The 26,729-nt window shown below is 41.9% G+C and overlaps 1 protein-coding gene across 2 annotated transcripts in view; it reads right to left on the minus strand.

The window, feature by feature from the left end:
• The window catches only part of LOC142087829 (vascular endothelial growth factor receptor kdr-like), a 142,840-nt gene that overhangs the window by 78,889 nt on the left and 37,222 nt on the right, over positions 1-26,729 (minus strand). For both annotated transcript variants that reach the window (XM_075162511.1, XM_075162510.1), the window contains exons 2-7: positions 26,035-26,131; positions 21,881-22,092; positions 8,015-8,142; positions 3,581-3,740; positions 1,997-2,133; positions 338-497 (exon numbers count right to left, since the gene is read on the minus strand). In XM_075162511.1, the coding sequence (XP_075018612.1) occupies positions 338-497; positions 1,997-2,133; positions 3,581-3,740; positions 8,015-8,142; positions 21,881-22,092; positions 26,035-26,131 (894 nt within the window). The remainder of the gene's footprint in view (positions 1-337; positions 498-1,996; positions 2,134-3,580; positions 3,741-8,014; positions 8,143-21,880; positions 22,093-26,034; positions 26,132-26,729) is intronic.

Below are 26,729 nucleotides of genomic sequence, written 5' to 3' on the forward strand. Positions count from 1 at the left end.
GGTATCTCTTGTCCGTGTGAATGCCAGCAGGCCAGATTTTCCAGGGCATCGGCAACCACACTTAGTGCCAGCTCTTTCATAACAGTTCAGCTCCCAGTTAATCCATGTCCTCAGCCATGTCTCAGTCTTGAGTTCTCTAAAGTTTCTTTGAAAACACAGTGCTGGGTGCTGACTCTCTCATAGATTGATTAGAGATTATAGATGATTAATGGTTGTTTTAACTATTTGGCATTTTTCCTAATGCCATTGGTATATCAATGGATTTAATAATGTGGCATTATCCTTTAAGCTTAACAACCTTGGTTCTTGGGTATTCTAGTTTAGCTGCAGAACGTACCATACACTGTGACTGTGACATTGGCCTCCAGCCTTGTTACGTTGAATGTTTTGCATACGTACAGGCCCCCGTCTTGCATGGTGACATTTTCAATTTTCAGGCTACTGCCAACTTTATACACCATGCCACTCTGGTCTATTGTTCTTCTAGGATAAGGGTGCTGGAAGTCAGAAAAAAAGGGAGTCAAAAAGCAGCATAAACTGGATCTTTTTGTTCATCCTTTCAAAGTCTGCCAGTAAAGAAAAGCAGTGATTCATATAAAAATTATCATATCTCCCCATCACAGAAATAAATAATATAAAAGACAAATCAGCAGGACGACCTCTTGTGTGAGGTTTCATTATCAAGTCTAATAAGAGAGAGAAACAGTGGAACTGTGGCACTTCTGTACTGAAATCTGGGCAGGCAGGGCAGTAAGGGGATGCATCACAGATCAGCCCTTCTCAGGCACCAAACCCCAGGGATCTCAGTGCAAAACTGCCACTGCCATCCCTGGGGTCAGAGTCGTGCTTTGGGTTTTCTGTTGGGTTTGTTTTTTTTTTTTTGGTCACAGTCAGTATTTTTCTGTCTTAAAAAAATACTACTTTCTAAAAGAAATATATTATGACAGAAATATAATATATTATGACAGCCAAGTGCCAATGCAAATTCCTGAAGAAAATTATTGCTTCTGATAGGATTTTTGATCCCAGAGATTTGGCCAAGAAATTTTACATTTGTCATGTTAGAAATCTAAGGAGGGTTCATAGAAAAACAACTCCCATCATATGGGGTTCAAGAAACAAAATTCAGTACACCACATTGCTTGTACTTCTATAAGTTCTATGTTATATTTTCTGTTTCTTCATCAAAACAAAATTAGACATTCTTTCTTTAAGTAAACAAAATAAGTCAAAAAATAATCAATTTTTAGGAATCACATTTTAAACTTTTCCTAGAGGCTTAGAAGCTTCTTTGAAATGTATATTTTGCTGAACTAAAAAGAAAAAAAAGCAATCATTTTAATTCCGAGCATCAAATAGAACCATGAGTAGTATCTCAGATAAATGAACTGATTTGGAAAATATCCCTTCTTCCCTCTGCTTTTCCTTAGGAGAACTGAAAGGTTTTAGTACATCAAAGCAAATGCTCAGTCTCTTACATGTTTCTACTTCAAATTTGGCATTTTTGTATTGCATTCCACAAAAAGCTCAGGAACCTACACTCAGAATTTGAATTTCATTCTTTGGTGGAGATTTCAGCAGATACAATTGGCTTTTGTTTCACTTTTTCCTATTTAATAAATGCCAAGATGGATGAGCAGATTGACAACTTGCAAACTTCATGGCTGCCTTTGAGACTTGCCACTGTGAGCTGGGATCAACAAACAGGCCAGAAGAAATGAGACAGCTATTCTTCTCAGCAAGAAACACACACTCCTGGCTTTTCTTGCAAGCGTATATTTAGCCTGAGATTTGCAGTTTAATTTGCAGGTTCAGGATGGTCAGATAAGTTTTAGAGTCATCCAAACTAAAAATACAATCAATTGTAGGCTTACAAATGGTTGGCTATATTTCAGAATAAGTAGTAGTTAGGGTTTACTCAGCCCTGTGAAGAGATCTTTCTTTTGAGTAGGGGGAGACTGCATGAAAGCAGAATACTGAATTTTCATCAACTCACTCTCCCACTAGGACACGTCCATATGAACTCAATGCGCCCGTTGATGAAGGTTTCTGCTGTGCATTCCAAATAGAGAGTTTCTCCAACCAGCAGTTTTTTGGGAGTTGCTTTCAGAGCCAGGTTCTGTACTCTGCCCTCTGAAATGAAAAAAGCAAAGGTATAACCACGCAGCACTCTCTAAATCAATGACATTTGAGATGGAATCCGCACTCCGACTGCCTCTCCAACATCCGCTCTTTTCACAGTTTCCAAAACACCTCACCTTCTTCTGTCATTTCCATGGAAATTGTTGGAAATGCCCACATAATGGAAACATTAGGTCAGTTGTATAAATGCCTGAACATCAGCTGATCAAACTAACTGATCACACGTGGACACAATACTTTATGAATTACTTTTCTTGCATTTGCCATGTTTGGCTCAACCCACACTCATCAGCTCCATAGCCATTCTTAGAAAAAGTTTTCAAAAGTGACTCATCCTTTTGAGTGCCTCAACCTTTGCATATCTGCGAGAGGATTAATTTCTGTAAAACATGAAACATGTTTCTCCTGCCCTCTGATGACCAGCTTACCTTTCCCTTCTCAATGGGATCCCCAAATCTTGGTCTTATATATTTATTGATGCCTTAAATACATCAACTCTGAAATAAGCCTGCATCATGTTTATGGTGCCCCATACCAAACACACATCTGACCGCTGTACAGTAACACATTATAGAGTAAGGTATTGCCTGTGTCCTTTTGGACTAGAGAGGGATGACCTAATGGGTTTTTTAGCTTTGCATTCATGATTCTAGTAAAAAATAATTACTCCAACAATGAAGAAAAAGAGAAAGAGAGAGATTTATGGGACTTTTATTTGGCTGCCATACAAATTTACAAGCCTGTTGTTTAAAGCTGAGTGCTAATTGTATAGAAGGATGCCATGATCTAATGGGAATGAAGTCACAATAAACTTTCCTCTGTCAAAAATATAATATATGAGGAGAGAAACAACACACGTTCATTGAAAACAAAGGCAAAAGAAATTCTAATTGGCTTCATATAAATCCCCAGCACTCAAAAATTTAATTTTTAAGTGCTTTAAATTCAGATTTTAATTCTGAGCTGAAGCTCAACTGTAAATACATAGTAAGTCACCAAGTGAAACTATATAAAAAAGCAAAGATTTGAATTAGCAGTTTAATGAGATTTTTATACCATGATCTTGTGTGTTTAATGACCAGAAGCAAAAAGAAAGCTACTGTTTTGTTTATCCTAAACCAGCAGTTGTTTTAATGTAAATATAGCTCAATCCAAGCAAATAAAGCCTTGGTGGGGTTTGAATAAAATACTCCTATTTTGTACCACCTCAACACTTGGTAATTTTTCAAAACCAGGAGTGGATCCAATCCAAGATCTATTGAATAGGAAAAAAGGAGAAGAATGAGTTTGCTTTTAGCGTTCCAGCTTGGACTTGCTACAGATACATACCAATGAGATATATCAAGTATAATTGAGGCTAACCAAGAAATAATACCCAGGAGCTTAGCTATGAAATAGAAACATTGTGGTCATTCCTTGGCGCACAGTAGTCACTCACCCAATCTCTGCGCTAGGTAATAGGAGGTGAACACACTTCCATTGACATTTGCAGTGCATGTGAGCATTCCAGAGTAAACAAAAGAATGAGACGGGATGACAAATCCTCTTCTTGGGTCCCACACCATCCCCTTGAAGTTCATCTCTACAGAATGAGGATACTGAAAGAGAACAGACAGATAGGAGGCTTGTGAGACCTTCCCTTTCCTCTCAGACCATAGAGGCAACCAGCCAAGGCTGTTCTGCTTTAGAGGCAGGGTAGATATTTGACCTTTCAGGGTGGTTGGTGGTCTCATTCAACACATATCTTAAGCAACATCAACAGAAGCAAATAGAAAAGCCCTCCCTAAGGTATGACTGTCTTTGAAATCCACAACTTGGACATCATAACTGGGGCTTTTGACTCAGTAGCCCCACTCCTCTCAGATCTTAGGCAAGATACCATGTAAGATACCATTGTGGGTCCCATTTCCCTCATCTCTTTACTGGAAATAATTATGCCTATCTTATATGAATTTTGTAGGGTAATATTTTTTGTAGGGTAATATTTTTGGAAGTGTTTAAGGACAAAATTAGCTTCTCCTAATACTACATGTAGCTACCACATGTTTTCCTGGAGTCTCACAGTACTTTAAAAATATGTGTGAAGTTAGACCCCAAAAAATCAGAATTATTCATGTCACTAACTCACCTGATGGCAGTCATCTATAAGCTATGGTCTATGGCTAGTCATCAGATTCTCTCTATATCACAGAAAGGGATGAGGCACTTTCAAAGCAGCCTATGGATTTTCGCTAGGAACAAAGCAGCCTGGATGACTGAAGATGGTAAATCATAGGATGGCAGAAATAAGGGGACTTAGTAACATAGACATTTTTTGTCCTAAATTCATAAATACTTGTACTGTTCTGAGATTCTTGAAAAAACAGTATCTATAAGTTCTGCTTATGAGGAAGAAGTGAGGATACGAAAGGCAAATGTGGAAAACAAACTAGAGCAAAAATCCATTTAGTAAGAATGAACCCTCCGTGTACCCTTGGACAGCACCAATGTCAAGGAGGTTAGCTTTTGTTGGTGGGAATAATTAGTTTATTATTATTATTAACACATGGGGAAATCCTCTATTTGCTAGAGAAAATGCAATTTACTTTCCAATGGTTTTGAAAATCCTGGATTATAAAGTAGAAAAGAAATACGTGAAATTAAATGCAGACAAATAGCTCAGCAGTCTGTAAAAGGGCAGATCACTGAAATTCACCCATTTCAGCCTATCTGCAGGCAGGAGAATGGAAGCACAGACTGTAAGCCTGACTTTTCCAGCAGGACACAGGAAGGCTCTTCAGGACTGAGGATGCACTGTAGGAGTGTTGAGACCACTTTTGGCTGAAAAATGAAGGGTTTGGGGAAACCTCAGTGTGCCTACAGTTGCCACATAATAACTAACTTTATTTGCACAGTGCTTCTCCCTCCTTCTTGTCATATACTGGCTTCTCAAAGATGAGGCAAGTTAATGTTTTCCTTTTCAGAGCTACCTTGTTTTAGCTTTTGGAGCTAACCAAGGGAAAAGCTGCACTAGGGACTCAAGTGGGAATTCCCCAATGATGTAATAGCTTTGCTCTTATTCTTGTTGTTATGCAGCATGCAATTTATTTTTCTGTCTCCAGACAAACAGTAGTCTTGTATGGCAGTGCAGTTCAAATAGGATTCAGTTTAAATAATACTCCTGTTCCAAAGTAATTTCAGCTTCAAGCTTTGAGAGCTGATGCTCATACCTCTCATATGAATACACAATTGATCAGGTTGGCATTGTTTTAGGTCACTTGTTATTACATTTTCAGCACAGACCAAAGACAAAGGAATTATGACTGTGGGGCAGTGACTGGTGATGTTGCTGTGGAGAAGGAGGCACAGCAAGACAGTTGCTTTCTTTTGGAACAGCAGTTGTCTGCTGACAGTAGTAGGAAACATGGATTTCATGTAAATACTTTTGAAGCAATCAAGCTGTAACATCTCTGTTCAGAACCATTAGGAAAATTCAGGAAAATTACAGAATGAGATCTGAGACCTGAGGCTTAATCATGCTTTAACACCCATGAAGATCAAAGCTGTAGGTGGCAAATGCACACTGAACCAGATCAGTGACGAAACAGATCTGACAAGACTGAAAATGTTTTTTTGCCCACAATTAAAATCATGTTAAGCAAAATTAAAAGTTTGAATTGTGTGTCTTAGCATGGCTTTATTAATAACAAAGATGATATGTAGAGTTAGCTGGGATCTGTTTAGTATTAGCAAGAGGTACCTTTCCCCATACATATTTAAAGGCCAGAGAGTGCAATGATTTTAAAGTATAATGGTAACATAAGGAACTTAATTTACGGTGGAAAAAAGTACATTTTCTACAAGAATAATAAAATGTGATAAAGCCGAACTTCATGGTTTGGCAGCTCCACTCCCTGATGGCTAGGGGAAGGGGAAAGAAAAAATAACCCTACTCAGGAGACCCTTTTCAACACTACACACAAATTAAACGTCTTCATAAAATATTCAAAAATATATATTTAAACAAACAAAAAGCGTCAATGCTGCTTGAAGGAAATCACAGTGGCTTTCCTCCCTTTGAAGTTCGTTGTCTATTGGAGATTAAATTTGGAAGAAGAGGATGTTCTAACTTTGTCTGATTGCTTTATTCACCTCTCCTCCCCCATCCTTACCTCCACCCCTCTCCCGCCCTGCTTCCTCTTCGCACGGGAAGCCGCCACCTTGGCTCCACACGGCGCTATGGATTTCCCAGACAGGGCAAAACAAGCGCTGACTTTCCGTAGATGGAGCCCAGGGCTGGCAGCTCCCGAAGCCGACACATGCCTCCCAAAGCGCATCTCCTTGAGTAGCTCACAGCCTCAGGAGGGTTCCTTTGGGGAGTGGCACTCAACATCTACATCCCTGCCCTGCAGTCCAGCTGCTCTCCCTTGAAAGGGAAAAATCTTTTTGGGGACATTTTTCTTTGCAATTCAAAAGGGAGATTTCAGTGGAGATTTCATTCCAGCAGCAGCTTCCAGCAAGGTAAAGGACTTCAGTCTGTGTTTGAAGAAATTACTGGGAGAGAATTTAGCTGGCAAGCAGGGAGAGCAGGGCTGCCTATAAATAAGGGAATAAACGTGGAGGTCTGCTTGGTCGAGGTTCCAAGGCCACATTTAGGCTCATGTGACTGTGCCGAAGACAGCAGCAGTACTCCAGCAATGAATTTGGTTGAAGTAGGCTAAAATAAGATGGGGATGTTTCATTTTTATAGCCAAGGACGAGAAGGTGATAACACTTATCCAGGCTAAAGTGATAAGCTATAACTGGAGAGGAGCCTTGTTCCCCGCCTTTTAATCCCTACTGACAAAATTTAAAAATAGAGATCTGCTAAAGCAATAAGGCTAGTGCTGTCCCTCTGCACGTCTACTGGAAATTTGCCATTGGTCTCAGCAGGAGCCCGAGCACTGTCTCAGGCTTCCGTGATTTCATGTGCTGTCTCCCAGGAGAAGGAGACATCTAACAACTACGACATCTAACTGCTAAGAGGAGAAGAGGTCCTCAGACCCCTCTACCAGCACGGCATCAGCCTGTCTGCGTGTGCTCCGCTATCACACCACATCCAGCAGAACAACCTCATCTCTCACAGCCCCTCCAGAACAGGCTGTGGAAAAGGGGCAGAGGCAGAGGATGAGCTCTTGTTCCCAGTAGGACAGCTCAAGCAATCAGCCTAGCAGAGGAATGGAAAGGCACATAACCTATTAGGTAAAAGGCAGGATTGGAGCCAGGAGACCTATGTTCTGTTCCTCACTCTGTCATAGGCTTCTCTGTAGAGCAATTCTAAAGCCCTTCAAATGAGTGACTAGATCTCCATCGATTGAGGAAGTCCCAGACCTTAAATTTCCATTTTTATTGCACTAAATGGCCTTGGCCTCCACAGACCATTCTGTAACCTTGACATTCAGAGGTAATTGCTGCCGAAGGAATGGATGCTGTAGCCATTTATTTCCGAGGCTGAAACTTGGTTTAAATTTATGAAATCAAGCAGAAATGGGCAACTGTTCTGTGGAGGTTCAAGGTATAGAAGAGATAAGCTTTCATGAGGATAGCTAATGGCCATTTGTTATACAAAGACTTTTGAAGAAAAATAGCACCTTGTTATTTATCTTTGCCAATTTATGGAGGAACATCAAGCCACAGGATGAGAAAAATATGTGATAAACTCAGCCTAATCCCCCAAACGCAGTTCAATAGTAATACACTGCAAGAGCAGGACTGTGCTTCTGGATTTTCAGTGTCTTTGCTATTTTTTTTCTGAAACTTACCTAGCTTCATGGATTTTATTTTGTATTTTTACCCATTGTGTTGGCAGCCCAGATTTCTGAATTGTTTGAGTTTCTCTGAAACACTCACTTACCTGGGTAAGCTTGGGTTTGATATCTGGCGAGGTAACTCGGCAAGGGACAACAAACGTTTTCTTAGCATCTAAAATGTAGATTAGTTCAGGATGTTCCGGGTGAATCTCCACAAATGGATTTCTGTAGTCTGCAGGGAAAAGAACATTGATTTGCAAAACTGCTCCTTTACTGATCAGTGACCAGAAGGGCACTGTAATCTGAGCGGCTAACTGCCCATAGAAGTGTGACAAGCGTGTGACAAGACATCCAGTTACATCTTGCTTGTTTGCAAATGCCAGTGTCATCTAGGGATTATAGCCAATGACCAAGAATTAGAATACCCCATTTCTAACCCTATTTTACCAGTTTGCAGTGTAATCTTGTAAAAACTCCTTTTCTTATCTGTTCTTCATCTGTAAAAATGAAGTTAATAAATCAGCTCCACAGGTCTTCATGGCACTGGAGTTAGTTCTTTCCCCAGTGCTCTGAATTTCTTTCATAGGTGATATTATACCGCAGCACTCCTGAATTCCACAGCAGTTAAGTGTTACAATGGTTTACAGCAGTTGAGGTAAATCTACTGAAAGAAAAAAGCTCCTTTCTGTAAATGAGAATCTCTAGAATACTGAAGAAAGCATGCAAAAAGGGAATGTAGACCCACGATATTCAAAGCTAGGCAAGAATAATCTGTTTAACCTAACAGTGAAGTAACTTGGTCACACTCTTGGGGAACGGTGGGATTTTCTACAGATCTGCCACAATAGATCAGACTGAATATACATATACAATAGAAATAAATAAAAATCTGAGGTAGTTTAAGTTAATAAAGCTTCTGAGTCTCATTCACTGATTTTTCATTGTACAAATACAGTGATGGTCATCAGAAAATTAAAATGTTTGTGAAATCCTAAAACCTTCATGATTTTTCCAAAAAGCATTCTTTGACTTGATATTTTTATGGTATAAAGTTTCAAATACTATTCAGCTAATGCAATACAAACTACACCACACAGTGTACGCAGTCAACCACTTTTGGTTTGGATTATACTATTGACAGGAAAGGATGTGCACCCTGTACAATATCCCCAACCTGCTTATCCTTGGCTTGGGACCTGCCTCCACACACTTAATTGTATTTTGGAAATGGCTTCACCTAAAGCATGGGAAATAGCTGACATGACAGGTTTGTGAACAATCTAGGTTGCAAAAATGTGCTCGGAAGTATTCTGACAGTACTTTAAAAAAGGATGTGCTATGAGCAAATTAAGTTTTCAAAGAATGCTTAACTACTCCCAAATGGGCTAAATTGGTAATGAATGCAGTCGTCCAGGGCTGACACATCCATCGCTATGGATTGGTAGGAGGTCTTCAACAATGGCCAAACACTTTATCGCTTTGGAAAAGGAAAACACCTATAGTGTAGGCGACCTGTTCTCCGATGTTGAATAATAAGGAAAAGCGTCCTTGATGAAGATCATTAATGTGCTTCCTGAACTACCCTTGTAACCTCATATCATGTTTCTTCTCTAATTCTTGATGTAATATTAAGGGATTTTTAATAGAAAAAAAAAAAACCCAATTACTTATTGCTTGGTGGATGTAGCCCCACTGTCCATCCAGGAGTTGCCCAGAATGGCAGGTCTCTGTGCAAATACACGAAAAAGCCCCCACACTGCCAAATCAAGAGGACAATGCCACTCCCAGGTCTCGGGGAGCCCTCCCGCTCCCCACGGAGGCGGAGGAGCAGCCGCTTCAGGCGGGCGCTGCTGGACAGTTCCCCGGCGGGGCAGCGCCCGACCCGTCCGGCTGCCGGGGCAAGACCCTGTCGCAGCGGCAGCCAGCGCCTTGCCTGGCTTGCGGCCCCCCTGTTCAGGATGTGTTGGTCTGACTCTGCAGCACGGTGGGGGAGTATCTCCAGTAAAGGCTGCGTATACCCTCATCTGTGTTCAGACGTCTCTCAAACACAAAAATCAGAGCCACAGGCTGTGTTTAAGAGCCTGAACGGTGTGATTGTCTTAGTTTAGCACCAATGTGCCAGGCCAGCTGGCCCCGATCCTTTCACCTAAATGCATGCTGTCATTTTACACCTCAGGCTGTTGCGGCAGCTGCTCTGTGACTGAAGAAAGCCCCAGCTGAAGTGTGTTGGAGCAACGCTATCTATTCATCCCGTTAATCCTTGCATTACTGTATCAGGCCACTCTCCCTCCTTCATCTGTTGGCAAAACTGGGAATATGTTCTAAAATCTCCATGAAAAGATGGCAAAATATTTCTCTAACTTTTTTAGCTAGTGAGGAAAAAAACCCTCGACATGGAGTTTTAAAAATTCCGAGTATCCCTTTCTGGGTGTTGGCCATTTTGGCTACTCTCAACAAAGAGTCTAAAATTGTGAAACCCTCCAGAATTTCTCCTTTTCCAGTACTCCATCCTTGGCATCCTCCAGTCTTTTGCTTCAAATCAGTGGGGATACATTTTTCAATTTAAAACAAATGTTCACCCTTTGGACCCTAGCAGGGAGCTGTGCATTCCATGCTGGAGGATCTGTAATTAAACAGTAGGTGAAGTGCTTATTTATGTTGAATTTTTCTGGGTGACAAGTGGTCTACATGTAAGTGATGTACCTATGCTTCTTGGTGACCTGCAGAACAGTTTGAACATGGACTGTGAGATTTGCATTTGCTCTTCCACAGATCCACTGGCAAAGGAAAACAGAGTTGCTTTATCTCACTCGCTTTGTCTTTATTTCCCCACGACTGGTAACTCATCTGGGAACAGGTCATTCATCTGGGCATATCAATGTTCATTTCCTGGCTAATGACAACAGCCTTTGCTTAAGGAACGTCATGGAAATACGTAAGTGCTGTCACTTGGAATTAATCTTCAAAGAATTAGCTCGGTGCAGAGCTGGAGTTCCTTCACTCCACAACCCACACCAGTTTCACTCACAAAAACATGAAGGATGAAAGGCAGGGGTTGAGACAGGAGAGTGGGACTGTTGCCTTTTGTATTTTTGATAGCTTCATTTTAGATATGAGAACTGGAAATGGAATTCTTAGTGGACAAAATGTACCGCGTGCTTCATCACGATGAGAGCAAATGTTGATTGGAGCTCCTTGTGTGTATCAGAAAGGTCACACGTGTTATGATGATGTTTTACAAAAGGCACTTGGGTCACTGTGCGAGTACAAGAGATGTGTGATTAATGTGGGGAGCTGTGACAAGGAGCTGATCAGTAGCACTGAACACAAGGCAGTAAAACAGAAGATAAAGTCCAGAAATCTGGATGATGTCTATCATTTCTAGTAATGTCTTTTCATGTCAGCTTTTATTCCATGCCATTGGTTTATTTTGACAGGATTGGTCTATAAAAAAGCATGTACTTTCGAGTAAGGGCATTGCAAGAAACGTTATGTGAGAGAGAAAATTTAAAAATTAGACCTGTAATCTCCCCACATTTAGGAAGTTTCAGATACATATCTGAACTTTCTGGTTAGGCAGGCACTGGATCTAATCAAGCCTTGAGCTGAGAAACCTGATCTCCAGACCACAACTTTGTAGCTTGTTCCAATCCCTAAAACTAATAGGAAATATTTATACTCAATCCAGTGTCTTATGCACTTTCACAAACAGGTCTGCTAAATTCTTCTACTGAGTCACATTACGAAAATGTGTTTAGTGTTTGTCCTTGAGCATTAGTGCTGCTTAATACCTCTGCAGTCTTGCTCTCCAGCTAAACCATACTTGGAGGTATCAAATGTGTTGATACTTTTACAGCCAATTTTAAAACTTGTGCAAATGGTGAAAAGCCTTTCTGCTAAAAAGAAAACCCTGGATTATTAAAAGAAGATTCTTGGATTATTTGTTATAGGAAAAAGCAGAGAAAGTAGATTTTTGTGTATTTGCAACAAACACTGGGAGTGCAAAAAAGTGTCAAGGGAAGTGTATTCATATTTATTTCTAGTCCTCTGGAGAAAAAGAGAGAACAACTAATGTGCCACGTGACAGCAGGATAGGACAAGAATATAGGCGAAGAGGAAACTTGCTGTGAAAAAAGGAGCTTCTTGATACAAAACTATTCACAAATCTGGATCAAATTTTGACTAATTGTTTTGACTGAAAAGATGGGAATGAATTTAAAAATATTTGTGCCAGTATTTTTAGAGGGAATTTCAGAATAGCACTGTTTGTTTAAAAAGTAACATAAATCAAAAGAAGGCAGCTAAGCAAAAGTTAAATAATCCTAAAATGTAAGAAAATATTGAATTATGCAATGATTGAAATATCTTAGTCAAACAGAATAAAATTTCTCAAAAATATTTCCTATTCAGGGAAAAAAAATTTATTTAACCCCATTCTCCTCCATCATCTCTCCCTACCTCCAAGACTGACCTCTACCAAATTTTCAGATTCACTACAGACCTAAAAATAATCTACTTTTTTCAGCTGTAAACAGGACAGATACTCATCATGGTGGTACTAAACTACTGAAGAATACTTAAACGGGAAGCATGAATTTACAGTATATATAACAGAAGCTATATTTCATTCCTAATTGATTTTTAATAGCAGCCTGCACCTGAATTGCCATATGTCTAGCCAGTAGCTCGAATTACACTATCCCAAATCATAAGCTACAATCGGAACTGGAAGCCAAAATATATAAATCTACCCTTCTACCATCGGTATTTGAAATCTAGATAGTGTTTTAAAATCACTGTGCAATTAACAACAGCAAAAGGCCGTTTCTGGGTTATAAAGATTGGGTTGGGAAAGGAGAGGATGGCTTGAGCTGCAATTGATTGTTAAATCTCTAGCGGATGTGAGGTCTCCTGGGCATTATTCTCACTGTTTTGAAAAAAAGAGAAAAAGGTTTTATATTTTATGGGTCCTTCTCTTTCCTACAGTAAGTGAGGTTTCCTAGAGCCCTGTGCAGTAAGCAGATGGCTATAATTTGTGTTATCTCAGTGCTTTATCCAGTTTATAGCCTTAGCCTAAAGAGAGTTCTCTGTCTACCAAAGGCCTCCTCCCCTCCCTATTTCAATCTGTAATATTGGAGCTCTTAAACAGGGTGGGATATCTGTGTGAGTTAGTGGAGAAACTTCACTGAAGTGAAGACGCTAATGTGGCAGCTACTTGCAGAGCTAAACTACTACAGTTTTGACATGAGAGCTTAAACATGAGGGTAGGGCTACACTTTGGCCGTCAGTGGGAAGTGATCCTGGAAAGAAAGGAAAAGGCAGTTGCAGGTGAAGGTCAAGCACTCGATAAGTAACCCTGGGTATGTCAGTGAGGCCAGGGAAGCTTTTCTTCTCCCTAACTGTGAAAATCTGTGCAAAAGAAAAATAATATCATCACTAAAGAGTACCAGCACACAGAGCAACAGAGCAAACCTCCGTGCATCCTGCAGCCTGCTTGTGCTTCACTCCAGCTGCTCTAAAACCCACGTAAGCAGGAGCAAGCCAACCCCACTTGCATTGGGAAGGAGACGCTCTGAGCAAGAGCGCTTTCCAGGCAGTGGACTGTTCACTTAACAGATAAGCAAATATAAAGTGGCTCAGCTTTGGACCTTAACAAAATGACAAAGAATAAATACTGAATAGGGAACTAATCAACTGCCAGCTGATACCTTTGTTATGGTTTGTGCAGACAAAAAACTGAGTTCTTCATGAAACTCCTAAGTAGTTCAGACTGACTGTGGCATGGAAAAATGATCTGCTGGAACATCGGGAGTGTCACTGCCAGCTTTACAAACACGTTCACCACCTTAAGCTAATCAGCAATCAGTTAACTCCTTGTAAAAAAGTCTCTCAGAGACAGAAATTCTTGAAACAAAAGGGACAGGGTTACTTCTCTTTAAAAATGATAACCTTAGCCTCAAGGAAGATCTCTAATTCCAGGTGGTGTAAATCAATTGCACTCAACTGTTGCAATTTGGAGAGCTGTGGCATGGGAGATGCAGGTGTTGTCCTCTCTGCAGTTACCAGCACTGAACTCCAAGGGAAAAAATTCTCAGCTAAGAAACACTTTATGAAAATAGGGTATTTCCCTGTAGCTTGGCACATCTCTTCTTCCTGAGTTGGGAAGGTAATATGCCCTATGAATCTTACCCATAAACACCTATCAATTCCCATAGACAATTAAAAAGAATAATTTACCGTGGGCTGCAAAGCTCATTATATGTGAAGAAAGACAAGAGCTGTAGCACGTTAGGGACTTATCAGCTGCAGCACCAGCTCCAAGGCGAGGGAAAGGCCCCTTCCCCTCGCTCTCAGACTGGCTGTCTGGCTCTCCAGGTCAGTGGAAGTTTGCAGGAAACTGCAGCCAGGGCAGGGTGTTACTGTTTACCCAGCACGGCTCAAGAGAGAACACAAACAGCAAAGCGAAGGAAGCAGAGGCAGCGGGACAGCGGAGGGGAAGGGGGCCTGCTGTCCAGCCACACGCACAGAGCCAGGCAGAAAAATCAAGCATGCCGCGCACAAAAGCAACTCAGAGGTCAAGTGCCTACGAGAACATTGTCTACCTTCAGGCAGTGAAGCCCTTCATGTTTAAATTCTCGTTCTGTCTAGGAGGAGATTAATTGCTGCTTGAGATGAGCTTAGGGAGGGTCCCTTTTAACTCAGCGGTGTAATAGCAATTGCCTGGGGAACGTGCAGTTCTCTCTTCAAGCCTCCGCAGTGACAATATGCGAACACAGATATGGGACTCCTTCGCCTCATGGTGACATCTGTTCTTTTGTTTAGTGTTACCTGTAATATAGGTGACTATCTACCAGGAAGTGGTGGAGGTCTGTAATTATGTCATGCTCGCTTGTCATTTGAATCCCACTCTCCAGAGGGCTCACGGGCCCCGTCCTGCCGGCTAATGAAGCTGAGGGACTTAAAAGCCTTCAGCATTGCACCCCAGGAACTCAGCATGTTGTAGACTCAGGCTCTCTCCTACAACTCTACTTTTCAGCATTGTATCACCTGCCTGTGTGTTTGAAACATCCTCCTGAGACACACACACATGATTTTGTACAGGATTTTGGAAGCTTTTCATTTCTGCTCATGTTTCATACACTGTGACGGCAATTTGTCTCGTGATATTTGTATCGTATCTAAAGCTGTGAAAATAACATCACATCTCCTTTCAGACACTATCCGTCAGCCCACAGAAATGATAAGCGCTAAATGGCCTTTGAGGACAGTCATCCACGGCTGTTCATGTCTGTGAAATTCCTGAAAATTCTCATTTTGCTTCTGACTTTGTTCCTGCTAAAGATAATTCTCTCACCCTCACTATTTATTTTCTTCATTCAGTCATACGTTAGCTAGGAAGCCTGGGCAGAGTTTCACAGGTTCTTTAAGTTCATATTTTGACGTAATCCCCATTGAAGTTTGTCTTCATCAAGGTCAAAAACACTGAGAGGAGGTTTATAAATCTCTTCTTTATGTTAATAGGATCATTAGCAGTTACGTGACACTTTGGTCAGTGTATTTTGGAAAGCTTTACAAGGAAGTTTGCCATATTCCTGGTAACCCATCAAAGCTTCTTCTTGGTACAGGAGTAACTTCTATAAAGTCACTTGTTTTGAAAATGGATCTTTGAAAATAAAGAACTTCTCAGTTTGGCAGGCCAATGAAAAGAATTGGTGGTGGAATGTTTAGATTAAACAGAAAGCAGAATATTTTCTCTTTAGGCAAAAGAAAAGTGACTGCAAAACCCCCAGAAGCCATTCTGAGTCAACATGAAGCTTTCTGTTTTGGTCAAATGAAATACATTCTTCCCCTAGAGATTACTGTAAGAAACACAGGAATATTTGTAGAGAAAAATATTACTTTAAAAAGTATTACTTCAAAAATTGTGGAAGCAAAATGCTTCTCAATGCTAAACAAATAAAAGCCAACATGCAAAGATTTATTTTTTTTAAAAAAACAAAGTCTCCATACTTTGGCTGGAATTATGTTTCAAGCATCAGAAGAATTCATAAATTCTGACTCTCCACAACACTAGATTTTAGGCAGGCGTGGACTTTGTAGAGAATATTCACCAGATTTACCTGAAATCCCATCATTAAGAACAGGTCTCCTATATTAGGTGCTGCCAGCACCTAAGGGTAAGGCTCAGCAATTAGCAATTACTGAGTGGATAAGAAATGGGAAGGAAGAAGTGGGTGAAATGTGTGTGTGATTTTGGCTGTCAGGCTTTCATTTAGAAATTCTTTATCAGCGAGAAGGAGGGGATCATTACCCCTTCCTGCCTGGATGTCAAGTGCTGTCACTGACTTAGTGCCAGGAACTTATGCTGCTCACTCAACATCGTATCTTACAAGGCTCCTCCACTTAAAAGTGACCTTTTAGGATATGATCTGAAGATACTGAATGTCTTGATTCAGAATTGAAAGCATCTTACTTTTCCCTTGGATCCAGCCCTTAATACTTGAAGAACAAGAGAGAGGGTCCTGCACAGTGACATAGGCTACATTCCCATGTCATACGGCCCTAAACACTGTTAACTAGGATATGGTGCCAAACCCTTCCACCAGTCTGAGCGAGACAGCCAGCTTATCTGCTGGGCTCCACGCTGAGCAGACAGGACAGCATTTGCCTGTCTCAGCTTGCTGAGTGTCTGGCAGCACGTGTAGCTGTCTCAGTGTCTCCAGCGTGAAGGAAAGAAGAAATGCAGCTCCAACTCTGTTCTCACTGGTAATATCTTCTGGAAAGCAAGCCAAAGCCCAAGTCAGGGCTGTCACCCTGGCCCTGCATTTCTGCTTCTCACATTCAGATTATCTCTGTGAACTGTCAAGAGAATTAAGGAGGCAGAAATCAGCTTCAAAGAATATCAGAACCAAAATATGATCTCATGTGAGGGGTGCTTTCATGCACTTCCATCCTCTTTAGATTTCTCTTCGTGGGGAAGGGATGAAGAAGATGGGGCTTCACATCTCTGGGTTGTACCATTTGATAAAGAAGAGAATATGGTTGATGTTACACTCTACCCTGATGCAGTACTTGTACCATCTCTCCTCCTGATTCTTTGCAATAGCAAGGGAGAACTCGTACCCTTCCTTGGGGATGCCTTGCTGCTGGAGCTGACAAGCAGTGAGATGCATGCTCTGACAGGACAAGCTGCTTGGATGCATCCCCCTTTTTCCTTCAGAATGGCGTTAACAGGACTTGTGCTCCCATATAAGTCTGCCTTGCTTCAAATTTGATTTCCAGTTCTTGTGTTCTGGACTCCTGGCAGGACTGCACTATGGCTCAAGCCTGCAGTGGTGGTGCTTCATGGTGTCCATATGAACTTGAAAAGGAGCCAGAACTCAAATTCTCTGCAGGGGTATCTTCTAGTTACACTGTGTTCCTGCGAACATCAGTGATGAAAACCAAATGTATGGAAACAAATTACTCCCTCAATCCTGCTGTGTTTCTAACTCACAGTAACACCGAGATGGTGGAACACCAGCAGCTGAATTGCTCTGGGTGGGAAGACACTGTTAAAATGTTCACCAATCTATGTGTTCAAAGAGTGAATCACACTAGGCACAAACAGGAATTGGTGATTCCAATTGTACTTGGACCCTTGTGCGGCAGCCAACACTGGTGTATTGGGCTCACATACCTCATTTTGTGCCAATTACAGTATCTTGGTGAGAGGAGGTGGGACTCGTGTGTTTCTGAAGTAGTTATTTGAGAACGAGCCCTATCACGGCCATAATTATTTCAAGAAACAGAATAACAGCCCTGCTTTGCGTAAAAAATAATAGAGGATGTCTGTTGCTGGCCTGCTTGTCCCATGGCTGCAATGAGGAGGTTGCCTCCTTTAGCCCTGCTCTTCTAATAAAACAGTACTATTGGTGTGTGCGGACCACTAATCAAAGCACATCTTGGAAACTTGGATGAGCTTTTCTAGACGCTATTTGGCAAGACGTAACCAATTCCAGTTACCACAGTAATAATGTCAGACAAGTTGCTGATGGAGGGAAGCAAAACAGAATTGAGCTGATGCTCCTTCCTACCGATGCATTGACCGAGCGGTACAAAAAGGTGTAGCAAATCCCTTACTGCCACATAGAGCTAAGGGCTGCAAGGGGAAATCACTGCAAAAGCTGAGGCAGCATTTCAGCTGGTACAGAGAGCTCTTCCAGCTGACGCCCTGAGGACTATCTTACTTTGAGGCAGTTGCTTTGCTGACAGTAACAGTATTTCAAATAGCTGAGAGCTGCAAGTCCTGACTTCTATCTAGGCTGAGGCCTAGGATAGCCCTTTGGGAAGGTGGAGCGAATCTTTGCTTGATTTGTCTTTTTTTCCTCCTTCTCTAAGCCATGTTAAAATTTATATGTGCCCTAGGAAGCATTGTGGAGAGGGCTCTCTATATTTTAACACAAAATAGACAGCCTGCCCTTTCCTTTGGCACAGGAATCCCAAAGGTTGAAATAAATGAGTATGTTCCTCACAGGGAGGTACCCATTTGGTTGGGAAGGGTAATTGCAGAAGATAGATAGAAGCAAATGACATTGGCTAGCTGGCTTTGGCAGCATTTGCAGTGGAAATGCCATCCACATGAGTCTTTCTGACGTGGGCTCCTACGTGGGCAGCTAATTTGCAGTGAAGACTGCTACGGGTCCAGAATTGGCTCAGCAAAGACAGCATATTCTGTGGACTGCAGGTGGGCTTCCCCCATTCACCCTGTTCTCTGACAGCAGCCATGAGAGAGTTGCTTGGCTGCTTTTCCCGTTCAGCACTGCAGCGCTGCGTTCGACCAGACGCTGCGTTTCGCTGCAGAGGTTATCCCTCAGAGTTGCAATGAAGCTACACAACGCAGTTAAAAAATGCCCAAATATTTCAGTTCCAACCCTAAGTTACGTTGTATTTTCAACCAGGAGATGGGCAACAGGAGAACGGGGTTGTCTTGCTTTTTAATTATGATCCTTGGGACTTGCAGCTGCAGTGGAAAGCAGATAAGGCCTCGAGAACAATTATTCAGGATTCAAATCCTGAGTTCTCCCTCCCTCCAGACTGTCAATGCACAGCTGAGGCATGGTGGCTGACCCTGCCGCCTTCGGGTCCCTTATGATCTGACTGATGTGCAGGGGTCACGGCTCAATTGCACCGGGGGGGAGAGCTGCTGAATGCCAGATTCTGACAGAGCTTAGAAACTCCACCAGGGAGGCTGTAAAAACAGAAGCAAGCACAGGAAATAATAGCCAATAAGCAGGGCTTCCGATACAATCATGTTCTCATTTCGGTGTCAAGCAGCAGGCCAGGAACGAAGGGAAAAAATACCATTCCCCTTCCTTTTTTGGCAATAATGGCTTGTAACCTCAGAGGAATCTCCAGCCTTCAGGGTCTGGCTCAACATTTTCTCACTCCACCTGGCTCAGTCTCATAAACACCCTGCTGAGCACTTGCTCTCTCCACAAAACGTCCAGAGAGATGTCTTTTGGAGCCCTCCCTTCTCTGGCACTCACAGGGAACTGTGAGTTTCTTCACTTGGAGACAACTGATGGGTTTCTCAGTGATGTCCAGACACTGTCAGACCAATTTCCTTAAAAAGGCATGTTTAAATATTGAAGAAAATCGTAGGTACGTTCTGAAGGCCTTGCTTAACTCCAGAATTCGCAGAGCCCTCACTGAAGAACAGCTTTCTTGTCCCCAAAACAGCCTGCTGGCTTTCAGCAAATGTACACAGGAATTGAATGGGAGGAAGAGCATGCCCTGAGGACAGCATCCAGGCTGAGGTATAAATAGCTTCATTTCACTGGGGCCAAGCACCCTCCTCAGACTGGCAGGCCAGATCCCAGCAGGCACTTGCAAGCTTGTAAACTGAACTGCTGTGGCAGAGCTCTGCTTTGGGGTGGATGAGCAGCTGGCTCGCTAGGACATGGACCAGAGGGATCCCCGCTGACTTGCCTTTCTCACTACTTCACCCGTGGAGCGCATAGCACAACCTGGTTCATTTTCTACCCACTTTTCCTTCAATAACTTTTAAAGCACAGGAGTCTGAGTAAGAGCTTTCAGAGCAGGGAGGGCATATGGCACAATTAAATTGCATCTGAGAGAGGAGGGTGATTTAGAGAAAACAGCCATCCAGTGCTGTTTTTCAGGGGAACCTTGGCACAGCAGTCGCAGGCAAGCAAGAGGACATCCTGCGATTTTTTTAGATTAGCACTGTTCCAAGTGCATCGCCGGCAAGCATTTCATAACTTGAGATATTTTCTTAAGGAAAATGCTCAGGAGGTCCCAAAAGATCCATAACATTTCCTGCACGTGCTCCTGCCATAGACTAATGAAGGCCTGGGTAGCCAGCCAGGGCGCTGAATCAGGATAGAGAATTGAGTTTTCAATGCACTGTTTCCTGAAGTGTAGGCATTGGGCTGGGTTAACAATATTAGATGTGGGGCATCTGAGCAGTGTGTAATGAGAAAAGGAAACAGCTCAGCACAAGAACTAGGCTGGATAAAGCAAGCAGGGCTTAGAGTAACAGAGAAAAATTAAAAAAAGGAAATAGAAAGGGAGAAAAAAATGACTGCAGGAACTAACAAGTAACACCAAAAAGCTACTTTCCGATAAGAGGAAGACTTGTTGGGAAAGCAGGATAAGGGTAGAAAGGGACTATTTTCAACAGACATAAAGAAACAGGAAAATGTCATCCACAAGAATCAAACAGGTGTGTTCACCTAGTAGCGCAGAAGTTGAATTTAGCTGTGTGGGTATATCACAATCCCCCTGGGATGGAAATCACGCCTCATGATGGTTTCACCAGCATTAGCAATACCATGAGACTATCAGAGCTGCCCAGCAAATACATGTTTCCTGTAAGTATAAGTTTGCTGACCTATTCAAATAATATCAGACAAACTCATTGCCTTTCTAGCATTTGCTTTAGTAAGAGGATTCAAAGAATCCCTTTTTAGCATTTACTAGAAAAATGAAATTAAGTCATTTTCATGAGTATTTGTGGGGAACTGAATAGTAAGCCTATTCAGCACCAATGGAGTTCATGTCATCCCCTATTCAAGACACTAAAAGTCAGCTCCTTTATCTGATTACTCACAGTCTCAGCTTGGAAGATCCAAGATGATTCAGTGATTTAGTAACACATTTGTCAAGTAGATTTGAAAAAAAAAAATCAGCATTTTTGGGGAATATTCTTCTAACAAAAATTCATATTATTGAAATGGTTGTTCAGTATGTTATATTCACTTAATCATAGAGGACCACGCTCCTCTGAAGTTTCTGCTTCCATTTATTATTGGATCGGAACTCAATGATTCTGACATATGGGGGAGAGGCAGCTCAAAGAGAACAAAAATGAGCAATGGGCCATTTTTTACAATAAAATATGTATAATGCAGTCATCCAGCTTTGCTAAGTATGTGTCACAGATGTGAAGGACAAAGCAGTGTACAAATGTGTAGGAGAGAGAGGAATTACAAAGAATGTTGTTGGGGAGTTTCATCCCTGTGGAGGAAGGGAAAGAGAGAGGACTTGGTTACTCATGATGAATCTTAGGAAAAGCACTGTGATAGCAAAACCCTTTAAGATAAAAGAATTTAGTCTTAAAAGGAAAAGAAAAGGAAAAGAGGTTTAAAGAAATCAGTGTATCAGTTGTTTGGAACACAAAACTAGATGGGACAATCTAGTTTTCAAGTCTCGGAATTAAACAAGATAGGTAATTTCTGTTTCTCACATCTATGTCCCTGTAAATTGAGCTGGCATGAAAATCCAAATATATCCAGCCTCTTCAAAATGTCAAAGCTGGTGCTTGCTCCAGCGCTGGGCCAGTGGGGAGGTGAGATTTGTAAAAGCATCTGAATTGGATTGCTTGTTCTACCTAGCACAGATCCCACAGCTGAACACAGCTTGTATTACCAAAAAGCCGTAACAAAAAACCAAAGTGAAATTCTTACCTTTAACGAACACATAAATCTTGGCCAGGAGATCCTCATTAGATGGGGAGTCATCATGAATGCAGGTGAAGTAACCGGTGTCATTAGCTATGACTTTCCTGATGACAAGCATGCTGCAGCTTTGCCTTGTGTTATTGCGACAATTACTTATGTGCACCCGGGGGTCTTCCTTCTGGTCCTCCCTCAAAAGCCAGTTTACAGAAGGTGCTCCCCTGTCAACACAACACACCAAAATTAAAGATAGAGTCATGACTTCAGACAAAATTTGGGCTGAATTCTGGCCGTTATCGATGTTCCCAGTGTTCCTTACTCTTGTCATTTCAAAATGAATGATAAATGTTGTTGGGTGTTTGCATTTCCACCCATAAGGAGTTAAGGTGGATCACCCCACACTCTTCCCCAGAGCAGGGGAGATTCCTGAAATAGTCTGTGGGAACTGTAGCAAGCTAGCTCCTGGAGGAAAGCTTAATTTTTATTTTAACAGACTTCCTGAACATGAGTTTGTTTTTATAATATTATATTTTAGCCACTTCAAACATTAGAAAGCACCAGATAAGATTATATGTTTCTTCCAAGTTGAGGACTTTGCATATTTTACCAGCTAAATTAACTTATATTTTGCTATACTAAGGCTGCATGGGGCGAGGAGAACGTTTATGTAACTTCGCATCACCTTTCTTGCTTAATCAGCAGTGACTCAATCTTGATTTTTGTGAAGGGTCTGGAACTAATCAAATTACAAATCTTAGAATATCTGCTCAAGACACTTTTTTTTTCAATTCACCTTGTCACAGCAGTCAGAACATAAAGCTAGCAGGGCAGATGATACACCATTTCACCCACCCGACCCATTGGTTGTCTTTTTCTATGATCACAGCTAATGTCAAATGCAGTTCTACGTAGTTCACCGACAAAAAGCAAGGCCTTTTTATAACCCGTTGCAGGACTGAGAGAGCTTTCAACTGATCTAAGTTAGCTTGGTAACAGGTACTGGTTGCGCCAGTCCTGTGTGCTGGAAACATCAGGCCACACCATGCAGCAGGAGCTCTTGGAGCTCTCTTCTGCTTGGGCTGCACTTTGAGGGCTCTGGTGATGTACTAGTACATGCTATACGTGCTTATGAGATTAAGATTATGGTCTTTTTGTAGCAGACTGGGTTTTGGTGGTCGATGTAGAAACTGGTGGGGTATGGGAGTAATCGTCCATGGACTTTTCTGGGGAATAAGTTAATATTAGACGGAAGCAGTTATGTCTGTCTGTGTTTTCAGAGAGAAGCCACTCTTCAGAAGGACACCCCTTCTCACTCAGTGAATTCCCATTGACCTACTGGCATTTGCTGAGCTGAGGAAGGAGTAAGAACCAACCTCTGGATTTCCCCAACTGAGTGTTGCCAGGGAAAAATCCGGTCTAGACACATTGACTCAGTACAGAGATGCTAATACCAACCATATGTAACAAGCAAGCCGTGTAAAGTTTCCAGTTAGCTAATAACTCTAACTACTCTTTCTGGGCCAGTGGCTTTGTAGTGGTGCAGTAGGTGCAATAAGGGAACACGTTTGCCAGCAAATTCAGTGACACTTAAACAAACATCCTCTTGGCCCCCGTTTCTGCCCGTCCTTTTGTCGCCTTCCTGAAGATGATGCGGACATGGGGCTGAACTCTTGAGGTTATTCCCAGCACGTAGCTGAATAAGAGCACTGGGAAAAGTGTGAATATCCTCTCTGGTGAACAGCCTCACCCTCGTTTTTGGATGCATTTTGACTTGGACAACCCCACCTCATCCGTCATACCAGCTTCCTGTCCTTCAGAGCGATGAATTATTTTTTGACGCGGAGGTCCCTACCCAGTGCTCTTTCCCTACCTTACTAACGCCATTAATGACGTAATGACCACTTCTGTCAAGAAATGGGACTCCTGACCTGGAATATGGAACAATGCCACTTCACATTCAGACACTCAACTCCCAGCATGTCATCATGTCCCTGCCCCTCTACCGTCACCCAGTCTGGTGTCCATCAGGGCTGGAAATCTGCAACAGTGGCTCTGCAGAGCAGGTCAGGGATTTTACACACATGTGCTTCTTTACACGTGCCCAGTTTTTCCTCCTGCATATTTTATCCTGGTGGAAGATGAAGACTTTGGCTATTGCTTTGGGATTTTCACACATCTGGCAGAGCGGAGTCGCAGCAGTAGCTTTGGCCAGACTGCCAAAAATCAGGAAATCCTGGCCAAGAACCTCAAATGAATGGAGTTTAAGGGAGAAGGGATGTTCACACAGAGTTACCACAGTCTTCAGCAGCTACCTGCTTGGTACTACCTGCCCTGGAAGGACTTCAGAGCTCCCTTTGGGCCAGTCCGGAGCTCATCTGCGAGTGTGCAGATGCTGGTGTTTCAGAGGAGGCAGGATGACAGACATCCGCAAGGGACCTGATACAGGGAATCTTGCACTCGCTGTGCAGAAATCACACTTCTAGCTTCTACTCCCAGCTCTTGCCTGACCTGAGTCAAGGAACTGAAGTGCTCCGGGCCTCTCTTCCCATGCTAGCACGGAAGCATGCTAGCATACTTTTCTGTTTCTCAGACCTGTCGTGTGGATTTATTGCTTTGCATCCATAAAGCAATTTGGGACTGAAGTGCTAATAATTTGTTCATCTATTTATTCATCTGGTGAGATGAGAAAAATAGGGTGTTCCTACAGATTTAAAAGGCAGTGGGTGGAGAACTGCTGAAAAGTATTGATTTAATTGGCCTGGAGCACTACACCGAACTCATGTCCCTATAACATGTTTTATGAAGCACTTCACCTACATTTTAAAGGACTGTTTAAACTTTATTGCCATCATACTTGCTGCTTGCCGAGCTAAAAATAGCACTGTAAGGTTGTTTTGACCTCATAAGCCACACGGCTAGTTGGAGGTATTTGGAAAAAACTGCCTCCAGAAGACATCACAAATTTACACAGTATGAGTCAATTTATCTTTCAGTATAACAATGAATTAAATAGACTAGGACAAAAATCAGAAGGGACATATGTGTCACCATAAACTACAGCTTAGAGTCACCTTTCCACTGCTTTTTCTTACTGGTTCCAGTAACTTCTGTTGCAAGAAACCATCCCTTTAGTGGCCAGGGGGGACTTTGTCAGTCAAGGGGACTTTGCAAGAAGGTGTAAAAATAACGTGTGTGTGAGAGAGAGAGAGAGAAACTGTGATAGTCTGTATTACCTTAAACCTTCTCTCCTACAATGCTCTTGGAAGAAATTAAAAAACAACTTCTCACAGTAGCTTGGCGTATAAATCACACTCAGAATAAGCAACACCTATGTACATCTCAGTCTGAGGCCTTTGGTGTGACCGAGCAAGCTAATGTATGTTTGATACAACAGAAAGTGCTCTGAACCTTTGTATTATATATAGTTGTGTGCCAGTCAGCTGTGACCAAACACTATATCCCCCATTTCCAGAGGATCATCTCCCTGTAAACACGCTTCGTTACTAAAATTTTGCTTGGTTCTTGCATGGCTAGTTTTTACACATTGTGCCAAGAAGTGAAGAGCTGCCATAATTTACAATATCAGCAGTCTGGTTTTTTACGAGTCCTGGTTATCTTTGATTTAAAGAATATGGTATGTTTAAACAGGTCAGGTCTTTGAATGTACACATACTAACTGCTGTTTATTTAACTGTCATCTTATAGGCTAGATGGTATTTGAAGTTAGGAAGTTTAAGCTCATATATATATACGTAAAGAGCTAATGACATCCCCTGGTAATCTTGTTTGTCATTTACTTATGGATGGGGAAGAGTGGTTTTAGCTGTATCTGAACCCATTTTCAGATGAGGATTTTCCAGCCATGTCCTTAAGCATGGTACATTCCCCTCCCGTAAGCTTTCCCATGTGCTGACTCAGGATTTTGCTTGGGCCCCTTTACAACATAAAGAATCTGGCCAAACTGAATGCTGACCTGAGACTTTCCTCCCTGCTGTATTACAGCCCATCAAATTCTCCTCCACGTAGAAATGCACGTGAGGGTAAACAGCACCGGTTCCCAGCTGGCTGTGCAGCAGTCTTTGCTCTACCCTACCCAGAAGCTGTACTGTGCCAAGGTAATCAATACAACCAAGGAAATCCAGCATTGCTGGAGCAATCCTTACCTGCATTTTATTTTTAGGGTGTCTCCTGGTAAGATGACAATGTGGTCTTTTGCAATGCTTAGCGTTGGTTTCTCAAAAAATTCTTCCTCAGCAAGACCTGACCCAAATAAAGAAGAAATCATCATTAGACAGGCTATTCAGTATGGTGAGAACAGGCACAATACAGTTGAGGCAAGCTTTTTGTTTTGTAAATACTTCCTAATTTGGGGGCCCACACAGTGCTTGCATTTATACTGATGCAATTCAGTTGAGCGTGGAGTTAGTTGTGAGATTCCCTTAGTTTGTTTTTAGCTTCCTTTATTCATCTCCTTCTTTTCTAACATTGAGCACCTGCATTTCTGCTAGTAGTCTTTCTCTCCTTTTATTTAGAGCTAGCTTTACTACTGAATTATTGCAGTTGTAGGAGAACAGATTCGTTTCAAAAGGATGTTACACACATATAAAAGTGGAAGGAGTCCAGTCTTTGGGAAATAATTTGATGTGTGAGCTCATACGTTACTGGGAGAAGAGAAAACAATAATTCTGGGGAGCACTCTGATTCACAACTGTGAAGCATCTGCTACATTAAAAGCAAATCAAAAGCCTGCTGTTTTCCAAAGCACCGTTCACAAATACTTCATTTGAACTAAATAGCAAGCTTTTTGCTTTGTGGGCATTGTGGCTGTATACCGGTGTAATGTTCCAAGGCAAATTTG

The sequence above is a fragment of the Calonectris borealis genome, chromosome 13 (assembly GCF_964195595.1).
Source record: "Calonectris borealis chromosome 13, bCalBor7.hap1.2, whole genome shotgun sequence".
NCBI classification, from domain to species: domain Eukaryota; kingdom Metazoa; phylum Chordata; class Aves; order Procellariiformes; family Procellariidae; genus Calonectris; species Calonectris borealis.